Source organism: Lepidothrix coronata, unplaced genomic scaffold (genome assembly GCF_001604755.1).
Source record: "Lepidothrix coronata isolate B3197 unplaced genomic scaffold, Lepidothrix_coronata-1.0 Scaffold68, whole genome shotgun sequence".
NCBI lineage: Eukaryota > Metazoa > Chordata > Aves > Passeriformes > Pipridae > Lepidothrix > Lepidothrix coronata.
Window position 1 is genome coordinate 268,322 of NW_016690248.1, and position 18,305 is coordinate 286,626.

The 18,305-nt window shown below is 39.4% G+C and overlaps 1 protein-coding gene across 6 annotated transcripts; it reads right to left on the reverse strand.

Annotated features, from left to right (window-relative positions):
• Positions 1-1,592: 1,592 nt before the first annotated feature.
• On the reverse strand, positions 1,593-16,700 carry IL18RAP (interleukin 18 receptor accessory protein). 6 transcript variants are annotated; one of them, XM_017818372.1, is made up of 12 exons: positions 16,573-16,664; positions 15,449-15,540; positions 15,076-15,207; positions 13,785-14,052; positions 13,507-13,681; positions 12,086-12,260; positions 9,831-9,899; positions 9,548-9,668; positions 7,658-7,812; positions 6,630-6,767; positions 2,694-2,864; positions 1,593-2,047 (listed from the first exon to the last, which is right to left on the reverse strand). In XM_017818372.1, the coding sequence occupies exons 3-12, from the start codon at positions 15,197-15,199 to the stop codon at positions 1,677-1,679; spliced, it is 1,767 nt and encodes a 588-aa protein (XP_017673861.1). In that variant the 5' UTR covers positions 15,200-15,207; positions 15,449-15,540; positions 16,573-16,664; the 3' UTR covers positions 1,593-1,676. The 6 variants fall into 6 exon arrangements, with proteins under 6 accessions (XP_017673861.1, XP_017673864.1, XP_017673863.1 ...); XM_017818375.1 differs by lacking the exons at positions 15,449-15,540; positions 16,573-16,664 and adding an exon at positions 16,324-16,426 and having other exon boundaries at positions 13,785-13,924; positions 14,008-14,052; XM_017818374.1 differs by lacking the exons at positions 15,449-15,540; positions 16,573-16,664 and adding an exon at positions 16,689-16,700.
• Positions 16,701-18,305: the final 1,605 nt, after the last annotated feature.

Here is an 18,305-nt window from a genome sequence, read left to right on the forward strand (position 1 = left end):
ATTTTGATTTTTTTTTCCATTGTCAAAAATATATTTAAAAAAAAAAAAAGCAAAAAGCTGCAATGCTCGGAGTTCAGGCATCAAGCGCAGAACGAGTGAATAGCATCAGCTGGGAGAGATGCTTGATGGCAGCTTGGGAAGCCAGGATGGCCTGCTTCATGCCTTCCTCTCTTGCCCTCGCTTCTCGTCTACCTCCCCAGCGCAACTGGAACCTCGGGCATCACACTTAGCACTGCTCACTGATCCCGTCGCAACTGGTAACAAAACTACTCGATGTGTAAATAAAGGGATTGTGGCAGGGCTCGCGGCAGGGACATCTGGTGGGGGACCACGCAAATTGCGTCCTTTTTCGGAAAGGGGTTCTCTCTCTTAAACGCAGGTTTAAACTTAGCACAATTTATCAACAGAAAGAAGAAGGTCTGAGTCACATCACATGCCTAAAACTGGATTTTGAGTTATCTTGTTTGGCCTTTGTTTTTTTCATACCAGCAAGGCACTTATTGGGCAGCCACATTATCCTCCTCCAACAAAACATTCGGCCTTATGGAACTTTTTTTAAAAGGTCAGCATCTTTTCTCCTCCACAATACCACCAGTCCTTCCACTGAAATCTTTGAACCCAATACAAAATTAGGCAGATAATGCTCAGCCTGCTTGCAGAAGAGTTGTTCTCGTTTTCAGTATACCGGTCCTGTTAACAGCAGTATTTCTTGAAATCCCTTTCCAAAAAGGAATCTGGAAGATGGGCTATTCAATTAGCATTATAAAACAAGGATTTGTTAACTGGAAGGCCAAATGAAGTCAACAGAACAACAAATCAGTGGCTATAGTACTCAGATTTTCTTAACGCAGAGCACTGCATTTCACTCATCTACGCCATACACACAGACTGCAAGATTCCTCAAGAGTAAGTGATATGAACCCTGGAGAGTTGGCAGGCAGAGGACCGCAAGGGAAAGACTTTAGAATCCCTAGAAGTGTGCTAGCTGTGACAACCAGGGCTTTGATTTACAACTGCAACACACCCATAATGCCAACAAGTTCAGTGGGCATTGAGTGACCAGCATCAGACAGGATAAGCAATGTGCAGGTGTCTATGAGTGTGAAATGTTTCACAACTCGTAGGAATTCTTTCTCTCACTGCAGCAAGGATGGAGATGCCTGGGATCAGCCCTGAGACAGCGATCCTTCTTTTCTGAATCCCTTAGGCATACCCAGTTGTAGCAGTCTCCCATGGCTTTTTCCTGGTGCTCCCACTGGAGGAGGTAACTCACTTAAAGAGTCTGGATTTTTCCCACTAGGCTGCATTGGAAAATTAAACTACAAGCTTCCTCTGGAGTTCCCTTTTTTAATTATTTTCTACAAAAAACCCTATAAAAATATTCCCAAAGAAGTACAGGGAAAGAACATTGTATGTCTCAACATCGGAGCAAAGGAGTATAATAAATACAATAAAAATAGTAATAAAAGAAAAATTTATGAAAGATAGCTCACATTTATGGTTGCATGCAGTGAAAGTTTTACTGTGGGGTTACAGCACTGTCACACTTCAGTCGTTCTTTCTGTTTTGGAGTGAGCTATTGCTGACTGTAGTGAGAGTTCACAGTCGTCCGATGATGTAGAAAAAGTCTTTGACAATCATGTCACCATTGCCAAGCCCTTGTGAAATTTCTGCTATCAATATACCAATCTGAATAACCTTTGGAATAAGCCCTTTAGGCTGCAATTTCCCAGCATCTTAGTAGTTTTCACTGGCATGTGGTAACGCATATATTTCCAGAACTTCTTGTCTGAAGGGGCAGAAATAAAAGACTTCCAGGTAACAACTGGTAAGATCCGAAGAGCTTTCTTCACTGCTGGAGGTAAAGTCTCTGGCTCTTGGAAAGCCTGGAACTTTATTAATACCAGTTTGATCCTTTTATCTTCCAATGCACAGTTCACTGCTGCCTGCAGTTCAAAGATGCTTGGTCCACTGACATAGGCTGGGCTCAAGATAATAATTACCCTTCTGCTTTGTTTAATAGCTGTTACAACTTCATCTGTGTATGCTGGAGAGAAAATGGTGATAGTTACTGAGTTCTACAATGGAATTTTTATCTTATTAGTTCCTTTATGAACAGCTAAAACCCAGAAATAAGGAAAGCCAAGAATTGGAATGATGACCAATCACATAACCTCTAGAAATATGTTTGCTATCAGAGGGTACCATGGCTGTTTTTACATAGCCTTGAGAACACAACTTCCTGCTCAGGAGATGCAGGGCACACCTGAGACCTCAACACACTTTGTTGCTACTCAAACAGGGTCTCAAGGGACACTTGGACTTGTCTTTGTCTCTCCCAGGAACAGGAACCCACGGCTTTCTAATTACTGCAGGTAGCATATACTAAAGTTGCACAAAAAGTAACTACTGAAATATCTGGGGTCTACTTTCCAGGGAGTGGAGTCTGGTTGCAAAGAAATTCTTGCATAAGAAGCTTTGTCTCAGCCTAGTAACTCCCAGTGATCACACTCAAATGTACGTATGCCTCAGGCACAGGGACAGGATATAAAGAACAAAATGTTATGAGATTTCAGCATAAACTCCACTACTAAAATACACAGTTTGTTGATCTGGTGCATAAGGGTTTTTTTGAAAAGTGAAACACAATTTTATAAAAACTGAAGAATTTCTACCATCCACAGGAACCTTACCTCCTCCTGGAAGAATATCTCTTTCAAGAATACATAACTTGTATCCATATTTATTTTCTAGCATATCTGGAAGAAGCTCCAGGGCAAATTTTTCCTCACTAATGAAAGTAGAGTCCCTTTCAGAAGAGTCTAGTTTTGCATAGGACACAAACGCATCAAATTCCTTGCCATCTAAAATAAATTAATAAAGAAATAACAGTGTATATATTGTATACATTAGCAAGTCTGGCTGAAGCATTCAGCTTCTTTCTTAATGCTCAGTTTCCATTTATATCTATTAAAGTAGGCACAACACAAACCTAAAATTATAACCTGTTCATGGAATACAGCTATCCGTTTACCAAATCCTTGCTTCCTCTCATTGTCCTGCAGATTTTGTAAACATACTCTACCAAAGCCAAGGAGGAAGCTATAGATGACTGGTGCAAGGTAGTTTAAAGATCTGGCCCCTTCCATGCAAAATCCATGTGGTAGGGAACGATTACCTGTCTTTTCTCTCATTTGCCCAAATGCTGCTTCCAAAAATTTCTCATCAATGGCCAACTCTCTTTAAAAATATAATTAGTTTTAAAGTAACAATGTTCTTAAATATTAGCTGCTTGCAAAAGATTTTTATGTTTATTGTTATGTTTCTAAGCAGAGACACTGGTGTAAGGAGCAAAGCCTAATTCTTATCAAAGTATCAGTTCAGACACCAAGTACTGACCTGCAACTGAACTTTTTTAAGTCTCATTAAAAGAATGTAGAGTGCAGATGAAAAATATATAAAGAACTTTCCTTAGCTTTCAGTCACTCTGGTACCAATGTCCTGAGTTAGGCCCATTCTTAACTACAAGGCAAAAGCAATCATATCTCTTTGTTGAATAAAATTTGAACTACATCTGAGGGAGAAGGAACAAAAAAAAAAAAGGATTTCTGGTGAAAGCAAAAGGCACAGTGGACTCAGTGCATTTTTTCCTATGTAGTTGCTTGAGGCCATTTAAGGTGTCCTAAGATTGATAGAACTGCCAAATTTGACAAGGAAAGTATTGGAGACTCAAGTCTTTTGGAATGACAGTACATCCTCAGACAGCCCAAATTACATCGGACACCTATGACCAATTAGCTGAGTTGTATCATATGTCAATACAGTTAATAGAAACCAGAAAGAAATTCAGCAGTTTAGAGCAGGGTGCTGCTGCAGGGCAAGCTGAGAAGCTCTATAGATTTTACTGTATTGACTGCATCTTCACTGCTCAGGAACTGAGACATCTACCTCCAGCACAGACACCCAAGTGTTGAGTATCATGATCCACATGCCTCCATATTAACCTCCTATCCCTACATGTAAGATTAGGATCACAAACAAGAGCTAGAGCCACCAAGTTGCCACAGAATCTAGAAGAGTTCATATGGAAAGGAAACACACAGAAAACTAATGACATGGATGAGCTGGGGTGGGACACCTACATTCAGAACCAGCACATAGCAGAAAATATGTCATCAAGACAAAACATAGGTATGCAGATTAGGTTTGGATGCCAGTGATGTGATCAGGCAACACGTTGCATCTCTGTTCCTCCCCTCTGCTCCTGGCCATACACTTTCAACCACTTCCTTCTACTGGTGTAGTAGCTCTTGTGGTAACAGAGGAAGCCGATTCACTTTGCTGGCTACTCACTGTCTTTTACTGAGTTATTTTTCTGCCAAACTGAGCCAATTTAAGCCCACAAGAGTGAATCACTAGCAGCAGGCACACAGGACTAGTGTGGGAATTGAAGGTGGTGCAAAGGGTCACTAGATTGATTCAGCTGAACATCAATTCAGCTACACTCTAAATTGAAGCTTCTTTGAAAACAGTTTTAAAATGACAATAAATTGCACTACAAGCCAGCTATTCCTCATTTCACCCATAGAGGTCACTGTGATTTTATTAGACAACAACCATTAGCGAACACATTCCTTTATAATATTACTATTACAATAGCAAGTTAAAACCAAATACACAGTAAGCACCGCTGGGACTTTTTTCCCCCAATAATTGTACAAGACAGTTAAAAGCTGAGGAACTTTTGGTACAAACATTTAAGATCTTCAAAGTGTAGGAAATGAAGAATACCCAACAAAAGCAAAGTGACTGTATGCATGATCTATTAATGTTAGAATCAAAGCTCCTGCATTATTTCTTTCTTCTTGTGGAAGAAGGCAGGGGGTTTGAGACTGGTATCTTAACAGGATAAGGAGGAAGCCTAAGGGTTAGAGAGGCATGAGAAAAAATGTGACCTTGCTGCAGTCTTCAACCATCAAATGAGAGGGTACAAAGATAATGGAGACAGTAATAAGTGAGAAGGCAACAGACACAAGTTGCATCAAGGAAAATTCTCATTAGAGGTTAGTGAAAAAGTTTGCAGTGTGACAGTGGTCAAACATTGGAGCACATTCTCCGGAGAGGTTGTGCTTTCTCTGTCCACAAGATCCTGTACAACCTGGTCTAGGATGGTTCTGCTTTGAGCAGGGTGTGGGATCAGATGACTCCGAGGGGTACCTTTCAACTTGGTAGGATTCTGCAATTCTCTGATTCTGTGCTAAGGGAGGTGTGGGAGAAGAAATGATGGAAAGGAAGAAGCAGCAAAATCAAGTCATAACTGCTGCTTTGCTGTTCTGTGAGCAAGCCCTTTCAGACCTCAGGTGACTTGATATGCATTCACATGAAGTGAGAACGACATAATCCTGCAGGTGAGAACACATTTATCCTTAGGCAGAAAACTACCTGGGTAAGCACAGTTGGTTTGCACACCTCATATAGCCCCACACTGCAAAATGGTGCTGTGTGCATGAGGTACATGAGGACAGGGACTGCCACTCTGGAACCCAAGTTCAATGCACAAGTCTTGGCATTTCTGTCTCTGTCCTACTGACATAGTGGGTGTGCTCTAAGGGGACTTTCCAGAGGTTCTTAAATCACTTGGTTACCAAATAGCGGGGAATTTTTGAGTGATTTCGCAAATTGCTTTTGCCAAGTGCTTTAGGGCTCACAAAAATGTTTTCCAAAAGGGCAGTTAATAGTCTAATTGTGTATGTATTTATAGGTACCTACATATGGTTATTTCACACTCACATATAAGCTACATATTCATATGCAAACAAAAAAGCAGACTCAGACACCTCTATCTCAAGCTGCATCAAGATGCGAGAATTTTTAGAATTGGGCACAAACTATCCGAATTTAGTTTTGGGGCACAAACTGTCAGAATTCTTTCAACCCTTGTAAGAAAATTATAGGTTAAGTTCTTGGAAGCAGTCACAGTCATAATAATTTCTGATACATTGTTACACTCTCTACTATTTCAAAGGTCTGTTTTAGCTGAGATGATGGAGCAATGCTACTACAGAGACTTGAAATATCGAAAGCTAATCACTCTGGTGCAAATGTCAAGACTGTTTTCAAAACTTTTAAAAAGGAATATGAATTTTCCAAACATACACTTCTCCGTTGGTGCCCTATATCATCTTATTTCTCTCTTTTGTTTATTCTTCTGAGAAATCTTTTGGCTTAAAGTGAAAAAAATCAATAGACTCTGGAGTCCTTTACTCTGTTATGCAAGGACATTTCATTCTTGTCCACAGGTGCTGTTGAACATTTTGGGAGAATGATGTTAAAATGTTGGAAATGTTAAATTATTACCTGCAAATTGACTGACAAAAGTCAACTTCCTACTCCAATTTTCCATGGGTAAATTAGGGTAAAAGGCTGTGACATTTCGGTTGGTGTTAGATATTTCCTCCACACTACCTAGCTTTTTTCATCTGCATTCACTGAGCAACTTACTAGGTTGAGTCAAAGAGAGCAGGGTTATTAAGAGAACTTCATTAAATGAGTAATTCATTCCAGATTATCCCACATGGCAAAGGCAGTAGAAAAACTGGAGAAAATTAATATTATACAAAGTTTCTTACCTCCTGAACTTTTGTTGTGGGCCAGATAACTTCGGTACATCAGCACTATTTCAATCCAGTGCTGGTAAATAAAGGCAGTGCACAAAACAAATGCAAATAGAGTAGAAACAGCACTGCATAGTACATATAAGAACAACACTGTAGAAAGAAAAGATTCTATCATAACTCATGCTTCCCAAAATAATATTGACACTCATATAAAAAACTCAGTCCAGAAATGGGGACAAACCATTTCTGGACACAGAACACAATCTTCACTCTTACTCAACAGGAAAATATTTAGGGAAGTCAGGATTTCATAGGTAGCTGCAAACTTTAACATAGAGTTTCAGTCTACTATCAGGTATCTTTCTTGAATGTCATCTCTTTGGTGGTATGAAAAGCCAATCTGTGATAGAAGGCACAAAGAACACAGTCTCTGGTATACTCAGTAGTGCTGAAAGTAGTCATCGCCTGAGATGGAAAAGTCACATCAGAACTGATATAGCTGCACACAATGCCCTGCTGGCAGCTTCCTGTACCACCTAATGATGAATCTCCACTGTGAACTATGGTTCAACAGTTTAATTTCCACACTGATTCTGGTTTTGACCTTGAAAGGCTTGAAGGGCTGCCACATTCATATCAGTTATGGTAACTTGACAGAAACATGCTGCTAACAACTGGGAAAACAAACAGAAATGTCCTAAGAAAATCGAGGAATACTGTTGCTTTCAGTGGCCTCCTTGCTTCAGTTTAGTAGATTGTCTTTTAATGTTCAGAGATGCTACTCTCCTCTTCTTCCTCCCGGTAACTCTCCAGCTTCCACTTGGCTCACCTGCCTGCACTAAGTCCCCAGGTAACATTGTCCTTTTGAGTAGTCCTCATAATACTGTGCCTTTCAAGATATCTGACAAATCAAACTTTTCCCATCCAGCTTCAACTTCTGCTACTAGCTAAAAAGCCATTGTCAAGGTGGAATGAATTTGTAGCAGTAGAGTAAATCAAAATGTCTTCAGGGGCAAATAGTCACCAATTGATAGTTTTACCTCTCTGCTTTCTTTTCAGTTGAATCACAGCAGTGGCATTCCCCACTGAATTCTCAGCAAAGCACGTGAAGTTGCTTCTGAGGTCCTTTTCAGTAACTTCTTTCAGCGTTGCAACATGAAGAAGTGTATGCCCCTTCAAACCTTTTGGATAAACACTAGATAGAAAAAATTGTGTATTTTCATGATACCTTTGCTGTTCATTCACACAGTCTTCAAACATGTTACACAAAAAAAGAGGAGCCTGCAACTTTTTAACATTCATCTTTTAATAGAACTTCTAATAGTAATGCAATATTCTGGTTTGGAACTTCCATTTGGTTTATATATTGTAAGGAAAATACTAACATCAAGGGCCTGAAGACTGAAAGGTTTATTCTTAATTCATCAACTCAGCAAAATACTTACCATTTGCCTAGTTTTCAATAGGCAAATGTTTTGACTTCTATACGATTATTTATGTTTTTCTAAGATGCAAAAAGTTCCCCCAGCAGAAATGCAGATAAATGAAACTTCAAAAAGTAGTCCCAAGAGAGAACTAGCTGGGGAAAAAGACTGAGCAGCACAGCCTCTTGCAAAGGGGCAAAAGGCCCAAGGACAGAATAGGCAAACATAAGGGACAGAAGTATAGGAAATGAAGAGGTAACGGAGGAACCCCTTTGGGGTTGAGTGAAGGATACGGATAACAGACTTGTGTCTGCAATCACTCTAGAATGCCCAGAGTTTCTGAGTTTCAGCACTCCCCTTTGAAATCCACAAGTACAAGCATCTTTGGGTCATCCTAAAGGCACCTTACATCATGGTCCTGCAAAATGACAGCCTCCTATGGCCCCACCACTGGTAACTCAAGATATACAAGCACGAGCATGGGCAAGGATTCAATCTGTACTGAAAGTCTGTTGGGAATGTTTCATTTATTTCTGTTTTTAACAAACAGACAAACAGAAATTTTACCCATGTAAAAAGCTAAAAACTTGTTAAGAAGAACATTACAAAGCTAAATATTCAAAAGTTAGGAAAATCCAATTTCCAATCTACCTCATGAGTGAGTTTGTGCATGCACGTGTGTGATATCATAATTTGTTATTTTTTCCCCCATATGACTCCTATTATGAACTTGATTTTAGCAGTGACAGCAGGGTTTTTGCTTCCCTCAGTGTACAGAAAAGCTTACCCATAAAGATGACTCAGGGCTGTATAGTGAAAGACACATTTGCCTCTGTTACCTCCACTATATTGCCTGCCCAAGTTGAACACTGCATAAATGAACGAGAATAGGAAGGAAAGGAAGCATGGTGACTATAGAGGTTGTCCCCAAGTCATAGAAAACCTTTTCCCCACATGTTTCTTCTCCACAGGGTCTGGTTAATTCTTGCCAGGGAAGACTCCTAAAAGTCAGTGCCCTGAAATCCAGGGCTGCAAGTCCTCAAACTGCATCTGTAAACACTTCAGTGTTCACTCCTTTCAGTGTCCACAGTACTGTTTTATTGATCTGATTTATTCCCCACTCAGAGAAAGCATCCAAGGACAGACTGTGTGAATTGCTAGCAAGGCACAACAGAGACACTGTTTTCAAGAACACTTGAAAACAGCTGATGGCAGCACAGGCAACCAAGGACCACTCACGTTGAAGCTGTCCATAAGCTAATGCTTTAGAAAGAAGAGTTAAGATTGAACAGAATGTTTGTGTTCTTGATTTTATAGCCATCAATATGTGTTTCTGTATGTTATAGCATGTGTCTGTCTCATGCTCATGGACATACACATTACTAGGTTGAAGAACAGAGACTTCTGAGTTTCTTTCAAAAAAACATATTTAGTAAAGTTGTGGTAGACGGATTTTTACAGTTGCTGGCTGTGGTAGTAATAAGACTACTGGGAGAGGTCTCTCACCTTGTTTCCTGATTCAACTTTTCATTTATATTTTCTTCATTGTTTCGTTTCCATGTTACCCTCATCGAAGAAACCGTTTCAAACCCAAACTGTACGCGGCATTCCAATTCAAGTGGCTTTCCTGGAATGAATTAACACAGGAAAACCATGTATGGAGGTCACCAGAATATTTTTCTGTTAACTAGTCTAGAAAGCAAAGCTGTTTTGCTTCATCAAGATTCATCTTTATCAATACCTAATTTAAACATGTTCTTTTGCTTTTAGATGAGGAATTGAAACTTACCAAGTTCTGCTTCGAGGATCACAACACCATTGGGATACAAAAAGTTTGGTGGATGAATAGTGTTTTTTGCTGCAATTAACAGGAATATTATTAATAAGAATAAATAGCTATTGTGAGTACAGAATACCAGAGAAAATACCTTACAATTTATTTTTTCAAATGTTAGGTGGAATTTAGACACCTAAATCCAAGAGGAAGATTTACAGTTGTTGAGGTATCTGAGACTACACAGATAAGGGAGTTTCGACCACAAAACTTATCCAGCTACTTACACACCTGCTATCTCAGTTATTCTGAGACACCGTCAATTTATATGAGCTGAGGAGCTCAGCATACAGCCTGTACTCAAGATTATTTAGGATTCAGAAATTAGGACCCCCCTTGCAAGACCACCTGAGGGATGTAAACCTCATCCCAGTTCCTTGCCAAACCTTTTTCCATGCCCAGTAAGCACACATAGAGCACATACACACCTCTTTAACAAGCACAGGTACTTGCACTAAAATAGCCATGTTGTTTTCAAATCACAGGCTGCCAAAGGGCACAGAGAATGACACCCACAGCTTATACAATAAAACCCACAGCTCTGATATTCTACGAAAGTCCCATAATGCAGGAAATGGGGCCACGTAACACTTTTTTTTCCACCAAGCCACAGCAGAGAAATGTATGCAAGGTTCCAGGGTAGTATATGTGTGTATGTCACCTTATAAGTGTTTTTCTGATTGTGTATGAAGTGAAGGAAAAGAACTGAGGGCAGTGTGTCAGCTCAGGTTCAGCCAGATCAGAACAAAAGCAGAGCTACTTCATGTGTGCTTGGAAAATATTGTGGCAATATAGCTAGAAAGAAGAGTGAAAGAGCATCAGATACTGTGAGCCACCACATAGAGCTCTCAAAAGTTGGTGAGACATGGTTTCCTGTCCTGAGGGGATGTATAAATTTTTTTCTTTGAATTCTTAGCACCAAATGCATAAAACACCTAATGCAAAAAAATCACCTATTTCAGAGAAGTGCTACTGAGGAGTAGACCATGGAATTTCAAAGGAGTGCTTCCTCACTAGACCATAGAAACAGGTTGCCTCACCAGAAACCTTTCTTTTGCTACCTAAATCTTGTTCTCCCTTCCACAGAGTGGCCCACTTTCCACCAGGATTCTGAGAACCAGTCCTGTGCTGTTGCCATACAGAATCAGCGGTACTGGTTCCATACAATTCAGGATATAGAATAGATATATATACTTTCCTACGGGACCTGTGATTCACTGGAGTGACTGCAGTGTCTTACAGCACTCAACCATAGATATCTGGAAAAAAGCATAACCACATCTCTCCTTTAGCGAATCAAATAGTCTCCCTCAGTACTGATCTTGAGTTGCTAGCATGCTCCCTTGCACAGCATTGATGTAGTCCAAAAACACTGCCAAGGCAACATCTGGACTTTGCCTGAAGCCAACTGAAGACAGCCAATATTACAAAAAGGGTCACTGTGGTTTGAAAGAGAATATAAGGCCATGCCACATGGCTGTGCCGTAGAGTCCTAGCCAGTTTTATTTTGTAATGCATACAAAGCCTGAAAGAATGGGTCATGCAGGCAGTGATGCCTTTCCCCAGATAGCACATGCAACAACAAACAGCTTGTTAGACTGCTCACAGCTCTCGTGTTTGCTCTGCTGCTAAAAAATTAGTAATTGTAGAAGAGATGCACTGATCCCACCAACCTCACCTTTCTTATCACTGTCAAGAGAAAAAACATGAAGGTTTCATCCATGGCACAAGGAACGATTTTTTTACCTAACTCATACTTTCTCCCTCACTTCAGAGAGACAAGTAGGGTTGAGATACAGTGCTTTTGTCCACATTTTCGATGTAGGATTCGCACTGGTTCCTCCTAGTATGCAAATATGTTCCTAACACTCCTCATACAGTACATGGAGAACATTGGCATCAGTTGGAGTTTCTACTTCCATATCAAGAGATCTAAATCCTTTTTTAGATTTCATCCCCAATGATAGGAACTACAATAAATCAAAGGCAGAGTTAGATCTTGAAAATTATGGCGTTGTATGATACATGCTATTACTGAACCTTGAAGGTTCTAGTCAATGTCCCAAGATGTCCTCAGAATACTTGCATTTAAATGGTCCTGTAGCTAATTCAGATTATGGGTTTTTCAGAACAAGAGCCTGAACAAAAGACATAACATAACAGAGAAAACAGACTTTGAGTCATTTATTCTGAGTTATTATATTACTCACCAGTGACTTCTACTGTTACTGCTGTTCTAATTGTCCACTTGGTAGTGTTGTCATACAGAGTGTAATCACACACATATATTCCAGCATCTTTGTCATAGGTTGGATTCAAGTAGATTTCATTATGCTTCAGTTTTAGGCTTGGCCTGCTTTTCCTAAGTTTTATCTGATGACCATCCTAATGAAAAGAATTTCAAGGAATTAAAGTCCTTTTTTTATTGCTGTTGTTGCTCCTATTAAATTATATTTTAAATATATTTTGATAGGATTACCATGGCAGTAGGGCTAAACCAAAGTCTTTTCACTGAAGCCCAAAAAGGGATTTTTGGGAGTCTGATGACATTTTTCAGTTATACTAAAAAATATGTGAATACCATTGTCTTTTTAAAGATCAGTTAAAATTTATGGTTGCTGTGAGAAATGTGAAATCATAAAGCTAATCTCAATAAAACTCCTATCACTAAAGAGAAACAAAAAGGACAGCTTTTTTGATGGACTAAATATATTTTATTTTGTAAATAAATTATTTTGAAAGCATTTCAAGTTCTTTAATTAGAAGTAAATCATGAGTTTGGATTGTCTGAGACTGAGAACACTGTCACTACTTTTAAAAGAATGAAAACGGACTATTTTTTGAAAAGCACCTCTATTTTTCATCTCAGTATTATTTCACTAAGACCGTTAAGAATTTTCTTTAAATCAAGTTCCTGAAAAAAATCCATTAATGCAAATGGGAAGAAGCCCCTTAACTTCAGTGGGCTTCAGACCAAGATGTAGATAAAGATATACATCCTTTAAAATTTGGAAGTAAATAAAGAGTAACTTGGACTAGATCATAATCCTGCTTGATAGAACAAATAATGTAAATAATACCAGGTAGTAAAATACACAATTGAAAATTTAGTCATTTTCCTTTGTTCATTTATACAGGTTTAGACTTTATATTACAATCCTTACAAACAGTAAATCAATAGTGTTTCAGTGGAATAGTGTTTCATTAAAAACAGGAATCTTGGAAAGAACAATTTGAAGCATTAATCTTAAAATAATTTAATTCTAACAAAGATACTTTTTCTTTGGTATATTTGATATTTTCAGAATTTAAAATGTCAAAATGAACTTAAAATTTTAAATTTAAATCATATGTTAGTTTCATAAAGAACTTATTCTGATTCTCAATTACTTCAATTTCTTAGCTGAAGAAAAAACATTTCTTGGGTTCTGTTTCATGTGGCAAATTTCTTCAGAATTCTTACTTAAAAACTTGATATATAGCAATTCAAGATTCCACTTTTGGGTTGAATTTCTCAGGCTGCATTGCCTGTCAAAGAGGAGTTCAAGAACCTATGGGACATGAACATTAACTAGACCTAAAGCTCTACCTCCACTCAGCTTTTTTTAATGCTAAAGAGACTGAATCTTACCTTGTACCATTTTACATCTGCCTTTTTTATATGGCTGTAACATTTTGTCCCAGGACAGGTTATTGAATTCCCACTGCCAGCCAGCAGATATAGCATATTTGTGTCATAAGCTGAACATTTTGCTGCCTTCTTTGTTTGAACCTCCAAAACCATTTTAAGGCATGGGATTTTTTCCCTGAGTGATGCAGGGGAAAAAAAAAGTTAAACACTTGATACACAAACCAAACCAAAACAATAATTCTCATATAGAAATATAAATCTTTTGCTCCATTACTTACCACATAGTACACATGTAGATTCCAGAAGCACTGTCCCTTACTGGTTTAAACCAAAGAGCATCCCCCTGGAGAGCCAAGTTAGAGCTTTCCTTGATAACCCTCAGTGTCTCTTCATCTTTCTGACGCCAGAACCACTTCACCTTATGTTGATTTGGAAGTGAGTTATTATAAATGTGGGTAGCATCTCTATCTGGTAAAGCACATTGTAGAACAAACTCCTCACCATTAATTGCACGATACCATATTTGAGGTTCAACATGGGAACATCCTAAAAAGCAGAATAATAAGATATCAGTACCATCTGAGAGAATACACAGTCATGGTGAAAAAATAAAAATTAGGAATACTACATAAATAGAACTTTATCTTTTTTGTGTTAAATATGTTTTTATGTGATCAGATGCTGGACAAATAGGAAATAGATTTCCTTAAGCATGCAATTTGCCAATGTTCTCAAAAGTTTATTCAAAGGTTTCCAAAGGTTTAATAGGCCTTTTTTTAAAGTATCTGAAGATTTTTGCATGGGTGCTAACCTGTTAAACCTCAACTCTGTAGAAAAGCAGGTGCAGCGTTTCTAGATCTCCTCATATTAATGGAGAAGGGACTGAAATAAACCCGAAGAAGTATATCCTGCCCACTACATGCCCTTTTCAGGCTGAGACTTACAAACGTTATTGTTTCACTGCTTTTAAATCCTTGCCTTCCTATGTTTTAGTAGCTCTCACTAAAATTAAACACTTTTTTGGATTCTGAAAGGCGTGGTTAGCCATCCTAATCCTCCTACTGCCACTCAGGCTGTGGTGACCCTTGAAAATATGGTAGGATTTCATTCCAGCAGAAAAGAAGGCATGAAATCTATTCCTCACCAGCCCAATTGGGGACTCTTTGCAGTTTCAGTTTCTATCTGCAAAATGAGTTGGATGAAGCTTCTCCAGACAAAGGAGAAGATTTTGATAGATCAGTGTTGTTCTGTTTTTTTCTTCCTTCTCCCCATTCCCCACCTCCCCAAGAGGCTTGGACCAGCTGCTGCATACTTCAAGGAGTCACAGAAGCAATTTATTTGTTCCATTTGGGTCTCAGAAATTCTCCTTTACATTTGTCCTTTTCATTAGGGAATTGAATTTTGAGTCATATTTAGAGTAAATTGTACTACTGACATTTTAAAAGCTTGCAGCGAGGCAATTTGTCTTGGACAGGAAAAATTCAAAAAGGCAAGGAAAAACAAAGATTCCCTTTTCTCAGCTTTCAGAAAGCACCACAAACAACAAACATCACTGGAGCAGACTCTTACCTGGCAAGTTAATCTCTCTAACTTCTGCCCCACTGACAAACAATGTTAGTATCCAGCACGAAGTGAGTATGATTTTCTTTATCAATTTTGGCTGGTATTCTGAGACATTTTCTTTAAGAATCATCTTGCTTTCTGTAAAAGAGGAAAATATTTTTTTGTGTGGATAAGAGTCCAATAAAATAGATAGGTAATTCCATATTTTATTATGTACCTCTATAAAAATTAGTAGACACTATTTCCTGCATATTGTGTTTTTCAAAATTGGTGTTTGCAGCACTTTTCCTGCTCTTACTATTTCTCAGATATGCAGGATAGATGATACTCAAGAATATGCAATAGTGTCTTTAAATACACCATCCATAGAGTTGCTTACAGATAGATTTCCAAGTCATGCCTACAGCAAGGCAGAACTCCACATCTGGAGTGAAAATGCAGATCCTTCCTCCTTTCATAGGAATATGTTCTCTAAGATGAGAGGTAAGATACCAAATAACAACATCAGTCTTCATCTAATGACAGCTATCAGCAACAGACTGAGACAGGCATAAAATCCATAAAGATCTGTTGTATCTTGAAGGTCAATAGGCCCAGAGTGTGCTGACTGGATTTCTTTGGGATTAAACCAAACCTGAAGATGTGCTGCAGCTGCAAATAGGACCGAAGTAAAACTATGCAGGAGTAAAACTATGCAGAAGTAAAACCCTCAAAGCATGTACTGTGTGGTCTTTGATTCTAACTCTTTCATCCAAGAGACATGCTCCCACAGGGTTTTGTTACCAGATAGAATAAACATACCCTAGGATGTCCATTAGGGTCGGCAGAGTAACCTAAAAACCCCTTCTTCTCCTCCCTGACTTATCCAGGTGTGCAGCATCAGGCCTTGCTTTTGCACCACAATGCTGTACTGCACTGCTTGAATGACCCTGAGACAGACAAGGTAACATCTACACCATCATAAGGTACCAGCTCTGTGGTGTGCCATCTGTAAGCTGAGACTGGGAACACCCAGGGGATTTGGAGCAGGTCCACAAAGCACTCAGCTGCATCCAGATCTCTATGTGACAGCATCTTGTCCAAGGTGAAACCCCAAACACTGTTGTATGAAGTGTTCTCCCTCTTCTAATAAGAGGTCTGATCTGCATCCCACAGCCTTCTCAGCCACAGGGCTAGAGCAAAGGCAGGCTGCCCAGCATGCATATTTGACAGCCATGGCTTAATCTGGGTATTTAGTAAGAACATATCCAACACCTGTGACTGACATGTCTGCAGTGTCTGTAAAGGTCATGTATTTTGCTGATGTTCACTTTGTGCAACTTCACATTGTGCAACTGAGACCTCAAGAGGTTTTTTTCTTTCCTTTGGCCACAGAGTGACTCTGCATTTGCACTGCTGTCAGAAAGGCACTGAGTCAACCCAAGGGAAAAACAGAAAAGGCCGGGCAAAGGCTACAGTCCCTTGACTGTTGGCACTTCATGCAAATCAGACACCACACATTACTGGCAGGCATTAAGAGAGCATCCAGTTCACACTGAGCTAGCGAGAGAGGTGATAGGAACTCCCACTTCGCAGTTTTTCAGGCAGCTGTTCTGTGTAGAAGGGAGCACTTTAGTCACCATTCTCTTCAGAATGTTTGTATTCCTTGCAAGTGAATGGAATGGTCTATTTTTATGCTCAGAGGTCACAGAGAGTAGGTTAACTCATTTGCCTGAACCCATTCTGGTACTTTGTAACAGTCTGGCTGCTGTCCACTGACATCATCCCACACATCTTTCAAAATCATCTTGAAACTCCAAGCCAGTATGTATGTCTGAATAAAGAGAGTTTACTACCAGCACTGGGGCCTTCCTTAACTTTACCCACTCTCTATCCACTGCAAAGGGATCAATGGATCCTGACTCTTGTATCTGGGTTTATGACAACTGTAAAGACCTTGCTCAAGGCATTCATTATGGCTGCATCTCTAACTACATTAATTCTGAATAAAACAAAGGATGATGTTTTGAGTTACGTCACCCAATAGCCCACACGGCAAAGGTGTACTGGTGCCAGTAGCAAGCGGGACTCAAGGGCCTTTTGTGTGATTCAGTGCTGCAGCCCTTTGAGCAGGTGAGCTGATGTAATGGGTTGCTCTTGTCAAAAATGGAGGGGCAGGTACTGATCTCTTCACTCTCATGAGCAGTGACAGGACTCAAGGAAATAGCATGAAGCTGAGTCAAGGGAGGTCTAGGTTGGATATCAGGAAAAGCTTTTTCACCCAGAAGGTGGTTGAACACTGAAACAGGCTCCCCAGGGGAGTAGTCACAGCACCAAGTCAGTTTGAATTCGAGAAGTGTTTGGACAGCACTCTTGGGCACATGGTGTGATTCTTGGGGTATCCCATGGAGGGCCAGGAGTTGGACTTGATGATCTACTATGATCTACTTTTCCGTCCTCCCTCCTCCCCTCTCCCTTGATCTCAGGCAAATGGTCCAATCTCTTTCCTGTGACAGCTCTTGTCTTTTCTTGGGACTCATTCAATCTGTTAAGGCATCAGAAGCTACTTGAGGAGCGCCTGACCTGCCACAAGATAAGCAGCGGAAGCACTTATTTCCCAGCTTCCCATATGTGTGTAAATGGGGACACAAAGGCTGCATGTAATGAAACTACATCAAGTGACCATTCACAAAATATTTACTAATGTCAGTGATATACAATCTCTCTGATCTCCAATTTACTGCCATACTAACAGTACCCTCTTCAAGCTCAAAAAGGTCACCACAAACAGGGAAATGTGAAAGGGAGGGTTAACTAATGAATGTTACAGCTTTGGTTAGCAATCTGCATAATTGTTCTGTTGTCTTTAACTAGGTATGGGAAAATACACCACTGCTATTTTTTTCTTTTTCTGCTAACTGATAACACTTTTATTAGAGAATCTGTTATCTTTGCATTCCTATAGTGTTTAAAAACTATGGTAGTGTGTGAAATTAAGAATTGTCATCTTGCAAGTGTGCTTGACAGTAACAGGGAAATTCACAGCAGAAATAGGTATATTTACACTGCAAGTGGACTCAAGGTGATTCAGTAACTCGGTTTACTCACTGACTCATTTTATCTTGGTTGGTATCTGCCAGAGAAAGTAAGTACTCTGCTCTAGTCAACTTAATTCAAAAGTCTCTGCCTTCTGCCATGTACACACCCATATTATCATATCCTTAGTCTAGGGATTTAGGATGCCATTTAATTGGAAA

Bases quoted from the DNA above. Each gene is read 5' to 3' on its own strand.
- IL18RAP (XM_017818370.1), bottom strand. From the start codon at position 16,360: ATGACCTTTACAGACACTGCAGACATGTCAGTCACAG. The intron at 9,669-9,830 runs GTAAGTTTCAAT...AATTCATTCCAG, and splicing joins GATCCTCGAAGCAGAACTTG to GAAAGCCACTTGAATTGGAA. The intron at 6,768-7,657 runs GTAAAACTATCA...TTCTTTCTACAG, and splicing joins ACTGAAAAGAAAGCAGAGAG to TGTTGTTCTTATATGTACTA.